The sequence below is a fragment of the Bison bison genome, unplaced genomic scaffold (genome assembly GCF_000754665.1).
Source record: "Bison bison bison isolate TAMUID 2011002044 unplaced genomic scaffold, Bison_UMD1.0 scf7180017864139, whole genome shotgun sequence".
NCBI classification, from domain to species: Eukaryota; Metazoa; Chordata; class Mammalia; order Artiodactyla; family Bovidae; genus Bison; species Bison bison.
This window is the reverse complement of record NW_011494711.1, coordinates 6,617,560-6,627,536: the sequence shown is the minus strand read 5'-3', so window position 1 is coordinate 6,627,536 and position 9,977 is coordinate 6,617,560. Positions and strand designations below refer to the sequence as shown.

Here is a 9,977-nt window from a genome sequence, read left to right as displayed (position 1 = left end):
AGATGCACCTGAAAACCAGTTCTGAGACCCACAAAGACCCACAAAGTATACAGCCCGCACTATACGTTGGACATGCCTGGCTGTCACTCTTATTAAAGGTTTAATTTTCTCACTTGTATTAAAGGTTTATTAAAGGTTTAAACACAAAAATTATGCTAAGTGCTTCCTGGCTCCTTACACTTTCCTTAGTACTAGTTGCAGAAGGCAGGTAAAGTCAAAGATGAAACACAATGAGACACATCTGCTCTGCAGTAAATAAGATGCGTCAGAACAAGCCAGGTAAGCTATTGATAAACATGACTTAGATGGAATGGGATCTGTGGATTCCACTTACCTTTGCTCTCCCTTTGCCCTGGGTTCTATATGCCACTGATGGATGAATTCAGAAGTATATATGTCAAGTCAGTGTGTTCTCACATTCTCGTAACTTTCACTCTTCTCTGATTTAGAAACTATACACTGAAGACTGGGAAGCTGACAAAACTATGTTTTATCCGTATAACGATAGCCCGGAGCTGAGGAGGGTCGCGCAAGCCCAGAAAGCTCTCAGTGACGTAAGTGCAGTGCAGTGCTCACATTTGAGAGTGTGCAATCAGGACACCTTGAATTAGGACACACTTCTTCTAGCCCAAAGTTCATTGCAACTCTTCGTTTAAAAAGACTAAATGCTATTGGAACTTCCTTGGCAGTCCAGTGGTTAAGACTTTGTCTTCCAATGCAAGGGGTACAGGTTCAGTCTCTGGTCAGGGAGCTAAGATCCTGCATGCCTCATGGCCAACAAAAAAAAACCCCAAAACATAAAACAGAATCAATATTGTAATGAATTCCAAAAAGACTTTTAAAAAATAGTCCACATCAAAAAAAATCTTTAAAAGAAAGGATTAAATGCTACTATTGCAGAGGAATATATTTCAAATTGTAATTCATGAAGCCTAATTTAAACTAGATTTTATAATTTATATTAGATATTATTTAGTCTCATGCTCTCCTCTTACTGGTGAGGAAGCTGAGTCTAAGGTCACATTAGTAGTCTGTGGCAGAGCTCAGATCAAAAGCCTTGTCTTGTGATCCCAAGACCAAAGTTATTTCCACTAGAACATGTGTCCTTCCATCACCTTGGCTGGAGTTAAGTTTCTCTGTGACAATAGAGTGGCATTTAAAAAAAACTTTTGGGGATTATAGCCACTTCTGAAAGTATTGAGTGAACAATGTTATGAAGGATTTTGATTTGCTGTCTTCATTGTAAGTCTGAACTGTGGTAGTCCCCTTCTTCTGCACAGGGATCTGACTACATACTTGTCCAAACATCTTAGTGTGGTTATTTCACAAACAGCGCCTCCCATAGAGCATATGTAGGGGATATTTTAGAGTTAGTTTAAAAAAAAAAAAAAATCAGCAGCACTACTGGCCAGAATTTTAGTATCCTAGACCTTGAAAACTTTATTAGAGGAACTTAAAAAGGAGTAATAGAATCCTTAGTGTTGAAAGCAGCAGCAGAGACCCCAACCTCAGCCTTGTTTTGGCTAGCCCTTGTTTTGAGGTACTTTATTTCTTGATCCCTTGATCTGCTAGAGGCCATATTGAAAATAAGATTGCTCTAGTCTTCAGGGAAACTGTATTATAGAATGAGACTTTTATTCTCTTATATTCAATAGACCCTGAAGCTCTTACATTCAATATGGACTTAAGTCACTTGGCATTTTGAGACTCATCAGGATTTACTTCCAGTGCATCTTAGGATCCCATCTTGTCCTGATTATACCCATCTTGTCCAGTTACACATATGAATATGAGTTATACATACTCATTTGAAGGTATCTCCAACTTTTGAGGTCTATTTTTTTAGTTCCTATCACTTGATATCAACTAAGTTTAATAGGCATATTTCTATCCTAGTTTTCATATAACTGATGGAAATATAACAGATATAATCCTATCCTTCTATAGGGTAAGCTAGAAAATAAGCATAACAAAATTTTAAAGCCATTAGTAAAAATCAGTTTTAATGTGTGGGGACCTTCTGCTTCTCTTAAGATGAGCTTTTTGGCTTTGTATCTCATGAATAAACAATGTTGTTGTGTGGCCTTTATCAAATGGTCAATAATTTTTTAATTAGAAGACCATTATGCATGCATACCTGCCAGGATGAAAAAGTACCACAAGAAATTTTCATCCTTTCTCCTGAGAATTTAAAATCAGGCTGGTAAGATGAAAGTGATATATACTAACAACAAGAGAAAAATTTTTTAAAAACCCACAAGCTCTACAGTGTGGTATTTGCTAAGACAGGAATATGTGACTAATGAGAGAAAGCTGTGTGGAAGTGGAGATCCAGAGGGAATAAGTAGTGATGAACATTAAAGGCATTTTGTGGAGAGAGAGTGCTGGACAAAGGGACATACATGATATGAGTCTGGAGTTTTAGGGGACAAAGAGATTGAATGCTTCTTGTGATAAACCATAATGGAAAAGAATGTATATATGTGCATAACTGGGTAACTTTGCTATACAGCAGAATTTGGCACAACATTGTAAATCAACTATACTTTGATTAAAATAATTTTAAAAAAGAAAAATGAATGCTCTGGGTGCTGAGTTAGGCAGGCACTTGTAAGAAACAGGTAGCAGGACCTTGAAAATCAGACAAAATAACTTTGATATGATGTCTCTCATTGCCTACCATATCATAAGATTTTGGTGAGAAAAATAACATGATAAAAGTAGAATCTGAAGAAATTTCGATGGACCATATGGTAGATTGAGACTAGAAAACATCATGATTTATAGAATACTATTGTAGTAATATAGACAAATCGGGATGATGGAGACAAAGGAGAGGAAGAAAGGAATCTGATGTTAATAAGTGTTTTAAAGTGTTAATGACATTTAGATATTGGAGACAAAGGTGAGAAAGGAAATATCCATGAGTTTGTGACAAAGTCCTGGTAGTCTAGGCGAACAGGGGTACAGGTGGTAACAATACTTTAGTGAAAAAAGAAATAGAGTCGATATAATGGAAGAAACATTCAGGTCAAGGCATTTGCACAGGTGTGAGATCAGTACAAGAGATTAATATTTGAGAGTCAAATAATTTTTAAAATGTGACAACTTCAGACATGAGAATATATGAAGGAGGCAAACGGTGGATGGCCAAGGGCAGAGTTCTGGAGGATACCTACTCTTAGGACACCTGGGTAGGGGCCAGGAGAAGACAGAACCAATGACCAGAGAAGTTGAAGGGGAACCTGGAAATACTATGTCATGTAAACCTAGGGAGAGATTTCCAAGAAGGCATTTAATCACCAGATGTCTCCTCTTACCCATAAAAAGGAGAGATGAAGGGTCACCTCCATGCCACCCTAGTGCTATGGACTTTGAACAATCAGAGTTGACTGCATTTTTTTTTAATATACCTCAATAGAGGACATAATAAAGAGGGACATATAATAATGAAGTAGAGTCTTCTTTTTCTTGCCTCAGAAAGACTTGGCAGTTGACTTATGGCTTTTATTTTTGTGCTAGACCAAGTATTAGGTTACCAGCATGCCTATTAATACTGCTGTCAGCACCACGGACATCTACAATTATTAGGCACAGAGCCCCAAGCAAGCTGTTGTCCACCGAACATGCCACTGGCTAAGCTTGTGGATTTTGAGCTAAGGGTTTGGTTTCAGAGATTCCCTCTCCTTTTGTCCCTCCTAACCCAACTAAGTAGCGACAAAATACTTTGCAAAAACCAAGAGTCTTTAAGTTAATCCAGAGTACTGAATTCTAACTAGACAGAATTCTGAGCAAAGGTTCTTGAGAAACTAGGACTTCTAGATTTGAATTCTCAGAAAACTCTTGACAGGCTGTCATACTTAATAAGCATTCCTCCTAGTAGAATGTTGCTTCCTCCTTAAGGGCTTAGCCAGTCACAGAAAATACAGGTTGCCCTATGCCTAAAGTAAGTCTTCCCTTATTTAAAAGAAAGTAAGCCATGGAATTATTAATAATACAAAAACACTTTAAAATCTGTCTTTTGTGCCCCAATTGATTTAATTTGTGAAAGCATTTCTAATAGGCATTAAGTAGATATTATTAGAATAAGATATAGTTAGATTATGGCTCAATGGGTAAAGAATTCACCTGCTATGCAGGAGACACGGGTTTCATCCCTGGGTCATGAAGGACCCCTGGAGAAGGAAAGGGCAACCCACTCCAGTATTCTTGCCTAAAAAAATCCCATGGACAGAGGAGCCTGGCAGGCTACAGCCCATGGGGTCTCAAAGAGTTGGACACAACTTAGTGACTAAGCACACACAGACTTGGTTAAAGTATGAAGGTGATTGTGACTTTGGAAATAAATGACCTCTTTATAAAAAAAAAGATACAGCCACATGGAAGGAGAAATCACTTATAGAAGCCTCACGGCTGAGTAGTAGAAGAATTGGGAGGAAAATTCTCCTTTTCCAACCTCCCCCGATGGCCTCAGTGTGTAAAACACACACTCGGAAGTCAATTATTGAACCCTTGCTCCAGTCAGGTACTTGGCAGGGAACAGGGTTCCCAAATGAGAGGGGTGTTTTCTGCCATGCCAGAGCTCACTGGCATGAGCTCACAGACATGTAAACCAGGTACAGTGTCATCTGATTTGTCATCTGATTTTTTTTTTTTTAAAGGAGGTAAGGGTAGTGGAGTGAGATTCCAGGAGAAGGTCATCAAGACAAAGACTCAAGAGGGGAAATTGTACCTGTCTTGGGATGTGGAGAATGAGTAGCAGTTGGCAGGCAGATGGGGGGAGGGTGGAGTTGGGGCTTCCAGGGAAAGGGAACAGCGTGTCTGAGGTTCAGTGAAAGGACTTCATGTGTCTGGGGATCAGTGAATAGTTCTTATTGTTGGAAGTAGGGGTCAAGACTGGTGGAAGAAAAAGAGGAGTCAGTAGTGAAGGGAGAAAAAAAAAAAGAGCAGGAGCCAAAGGGATGCATAATGAATAGACATGGTAAGAGAGCTGTTGAAGCTGTAACCAAAAAAAGGGTAAGTGAGAGAGGGAAAATTCAGGGCTATCAAAGGGAGCAGCACCCTGAGTGCAGGACTTGAGCTCTGCCAGGGGTGTTCCCTCCAAACCATGCAGCCGGTGAAGGAAGCAGGGATAGGAAAGACAGAAGTGTACAGCCTGTCTTTATGAAACAGGAAGCTGAGAGGAGTATGGAGTTGGTTGGAAGCTGTTGGGGTTTTAGATGAGCCACTGGGAGCAGCGACTGACCAGAGGCACAAAATGGGATGTTCAAGCTTCAGTAAAGGCAAAGTGGCAATTGGGTGCCGTAAACGTACAGTACTCAGCATGGAGCGCCAAGCAAGTTGCTGTTCACAGGACGCACCATGGAGCAGACACAGAAGTTTCAAGCTAATGGTTTGGGTTCAAGAGGCTGTCTCTCCCACCTCTGCACCTTCTTCTGGTGTCCTTTTTAACCCTGCTTATCTGATGGATGGCATGGCAACCCACTCTAGTATTCTTGCCTGGAGAATCCCCATGGACAGAGGAGCCTGGCGGGCTGTGGTCCATGGGGTCGCAAAGAGTCGGACATGATTGAGCAACTAAGCAGCAGCTTCATGGTGTTATCCTGATGGAATCCATAGAGTTGTGTGATTTTCCTCAGCAGCACTCAGTATCCTGGATATTAAGGACAGCCGAGGTGTGTGGTTGACTTGATCCAGAGCGTGGAGAGTTTGTGAGCAGGTGTGATGTAAAGACAAGAGAATGCTGTTGTCAACAAGGAGTTGAGGATGCTGGTTAAGAGAGTATTAGTTGTAAATCATGGTGTGGAAACGAATGGAAGGGGATGGAACTAAGGCCAATAGTCTTAGAGAAGGAAGATGCAAAGAAATTGAAATCACCAGTAAAGCTGAGAGTAAGGGCCTCTAACATCCAAAAGGATAAATTATGGTGCACTCAAATGTAAGACTTCAAATAAAGGGGAAAACAGTATTTTTTTTTAATGCCAGTAAATGGAATGTGGGAAATAGATTCATGAGCATTCCTGTCTTTTATTTTGTCAGATTGCCTACAAAAAAGGTCTTGCTGAACAGCAAACTCAATTCACATCTCTGCCAGATCCTCCAGATATAGAATTTGCCAAGAAAGTAACCAATCAAGTGAGCAAGGTAAGTAAATAGGGCTGAGACACTGTCTCCCTTGAAAACTGCTACTGAATAATCCAACCATCAGAGAAAGTAATTAAGATAAACCTAAAAACGCAACACAAACACTAGGAGTATTTTGCCTATGTCCCTGAAAACTCTACAACACATCCATTAACACCATGGAACCATGTTAATAAATGCTTGGTCAGCTGGATGACTCAGTGATTGATAGACGGGAAAGTGTGTTTTGAGAACAGAATCCACATCCTGATGTCCTTTGACATTCTGACTTATGAGAAGAATACTAACAGTAACCAAGTAACCACAGATTTCCACAAAGACTCTGATTGTTTTAATTCAGCGCAGACCCTGTAGAGTTTTATGCTCAGAATCAGACTTGGAGAAAATAACAATGTACAAGTGGTCTCTCAGAGGCAGCTTGGTTAGACAGCCCTGAGCAGTGCACCTCATAATTTCCTAGGCCTGGCAGACAGCTTAGTCTGTCTATATTTAGTCTGGTAAACTAGCTCTGAGGAATGCAGCCCTGACAGGGAATGCAGAGAGACAGATGTTCAACTGATGAATAGATCCATGCTAAATTCCTATTTTAATTTGGACCAAATCAGGCCACTTTCTCTTGGGATACTACTGCTTTTAAATACTTTCCTTTGCCCTTTGTGGAGTTGACTGTTAGTTTGTTCTGCTTGAGTTTTGGTTGGACCTCAAGATTTCTGTCTTGTTTAAGTATTTGGGGGAAGGTACGTCTTTAGTAAAGGAGAAGGAAGAAAACTATGGATGATGAAGTCTATTCAGCAATATTTTTTAGTGTCTGATATTGTAGATTACCTACTGGTGTGAATAAGGACTATTTGGGATAAAAGATCTAGTAAGTACAGTAAATTTTCACTGATAGGAATACCATGAGCCCGAAATTTTGCCCAGGCAGGGCTAAGCAGAAATTAACTTTAGAGCGAACTATTGACAAAGAGTTGGCCTCTTGAAAGTGTTGATATTGTAAATGAGATTGGAGAGAAGGACAACTTAATTCTTTTTTGGAAGAAAAATAAAAAATTGCTTTCAAGTATTCATTTAGAAAAAAAAATCTATTTTACATTTTTATTAAAGGCATATTTTAAAAGAAATCTTACTAATGCAGGATTCTTCTACCTCATTTGAGTATACAGAGTGAGTACTTAAAAATTATTTTTAAAAATCTATTTTGGACTCCTCTATAACCAATCTCTCTGCTAATGTAGGCTTGCCGGTTAGTCTAGATTGCACTCTTAACAGAGCAGCTACCAGTCACATGTGCCTATTGAGGAAATGTGACAAAAGGAATGTAAAATAGTTCACTAATTATTTTATATTGACTATTGTGAACTGATACTATTGGGCATCTATTGTATAAAGTAAAATAACATATTTTTATTAAACTTTTTATTTTGTATTGGAGTATGGCCAATTAACAATGTTATGACAATTTCAGGTGGACAGCAAAGGGACTCAACCATACATATACATGTTTCCATTCTTCCCCAAACTTTCCTCCCTTCAGGCTGCCACATAACATTAAGCAGAGTTCCATGTGCTATAAAGTAGACCCTTGCTGGTCATTAAAATTAATTTCCAACCTGTTCCTTTTTTATACTTTAAAGTATGGCTACTAGAAAATTTACCATGATGGCTTGCAATATATGCCTATTGGATTGCAACATTTGATTGGATGCAGAGACATTATTGAGTACTTTGAAAGCATTGCTAGGGCTGGGTTGCTTTGTGGAATAACAGTATTAGCCAAGGGAAGGAGGGCTATGGATGAAGGTCATCAGATTATCCACCATGGTAATAATTATTCACCCCAGTCTTACCAGGTCTTATAGCCTCCAGTTCATATGTTAACATAATGAACACATATCTGGAATTGTTATATTGCTGTTCCATTCTGTTTACCAGCCTTCCGTATCATAACTTTCAGAATCCATTCTCTCACCTATGTTTTTGCCCAGAGTCATCAAGTCATGCCAGCACCTCCTCCTGGCTCAGTGCCTTCGGTAGAGAGGTGTAGGCAGGCAGGGCTGTTTGTGTCCACCATGCACACTACGACTCCTGCGGGTGGAGTTCTGTGAGCAACACTGAGCTTCTTGAAGTCCTTGAGCTTCTCTGCTTCCTTCTAGACTCACAATAAGAAAGATACAAGATTTCAGGTTGGAATTTCCAGCTGATGCTAGGTCTGCAATTGAAAGGAGAAACTAGGATCTAGAAAGTTAACCTTTGAGAAGAAAGGATATAGGGCATTAGAGAGAGGGCTAGATTTCCTTAAACTTAAATTCACTGGCTCTGCATCTTTCTCACCCTTGGTACTTGTTCTTTAAAGGCATACCAGAAAACCACTTTCTTTTTTTTTTTTTTTTTGAAGAGTATGGCGGGGGTATGCAAACACCTGAGACCCACCGGTTATGTCTGTTGACACATTCTATCAGCCAAGGTGGGGAAATTGCTCTAACCCATCTCTGACTCATGTCCCAAACTTGGGGTTGGCTGGATTAATTCCATTTCAAGAACATTCAAGCCAAAGTAGTCAAAAAATCATGGACTAGGTTCAATTTAGTGTAGTCAAACAAACATTTGTGAGGTAACTTCTGCATGCTGCATTTTGTGTTAGATTTTGAGAATACAAAAATGAAGAACATATAATTCCTCTCACCAAGGAGCCTCACAGTATAGGATTCAGGTAGTGTGGTGTTTGGGAGTTAATATGGGATAGCAGTTTAATTTTTTTATTGCTTGCCAATTCTCATTAAAATTTCATAAGTCTTATTCATTGACCTACAAGCCAAATTTTGTTGTAGTGTTGCTGTCTGGATAACTAGGAGTTTCAGTAAAGCTCAGAAATTAATGGCTAAGTTCATCGGGCATGAAAATCTGGGGTTGAGTGATTTTATTATATTAATAATCATGAATTACAGAAGGAAGATGCTTCTGACTCTCTCTTCCCTCAAATACCAGGGACCATCTGTGAGTTCTCTGTGAACTAAGTCCTTAAACTCAGCAAAGGGGAGACTGATACCTCTATCCCCTGCATCCAACTTTTTTTGTGGGATAAGTAACACTATACCAGAAGATTTGAAGACATCTATTAAGTACCCAGGAAGGGCCTGGTCAAGATATTTTTTAAAGCTGACCACTACCACCTAATTGGCTGCCTTATTTGTCAATTTCCAGATTTTGCTTGTCTTATTTTCTTTATTTTTTTTCCATCCTAGCAAAAATACAAGGAAGACTATGAAAATAAAGTCAAAGGCAAATGGAGTGAGACACCTTGCTTTGAAATTGCAACCGCCAGAATGAACTCTAATAACATCAGCACAGTAAGTAGGAAGGGATGTCCATCCAAGCTGGATGTCCTTGGGTTGAGCGGTTGATTCTTTCCTGTATGACGTCTAGCCACTTGCTGCTCCTGAAATGGTACCAGAACGTTTCAATCCAGACAACTCTTCCTGGGGGCAAGACCTGTGTAGGGTCCCTATTTAGAAAGAAATTCCACCATCTTTCCTTCCTTTTGCAAAGCATTGTTTTGATTGGATTCCATTACTCTTGCCTCATTTTTCATTGGAACAATATGGTTTCATGGTGAGTACAGATGAAAGAGGCCCTTTTTGTTCTGTGTCTGGGCACTCGAGCGGTACATTTATGAAACTGATTAATCTCTTCCCAGATCCCCTCCCTGGAAAACATAAAAAACCTCTTTTTCTTTTTTCTTAAGTTCTCTGCCTCTGGCCTTTGAGAGCTCCTTCTTTGAGGTTGTCTTCCAACCTATTATAACTGCTCCAAGTTTCTGTTAAGCTGCTAATGGC

At 39.5% G+C, this 9,977-nt stretch overlaps 1 protein-coding gene across 16 annotated transcripts in view; it reads left to right on the top strand.

Annotated features, from left to right (window-relative positions):
- Window positions 1–9,977, top strand: part of NEB (nebulin) — a 208,427-nt gene that overhangs the window by 10,504 nt on the left and 187,946 nt on the right. For all 16 annotated transcript variants that reach the window (XM_010839994.1, XM_010839993.1, XM_010839991.1 and 13 more), the window contains exons 9-11: window positions 450–554; window positions 6,040–6,144; window positions 9,387–9,491. In XM_010839994.1, the coding sequence (XP_010838296.1) occupies window positions 450–554; window positions 6,040–6,144; window positions 9,387–9,491 (315 nt within the window). The remainder of the gene's footprint in view (window positions 1–449; window positions 555–6,039; window positions 6,145–9,386; window positions 9,492–9,977) is intronic.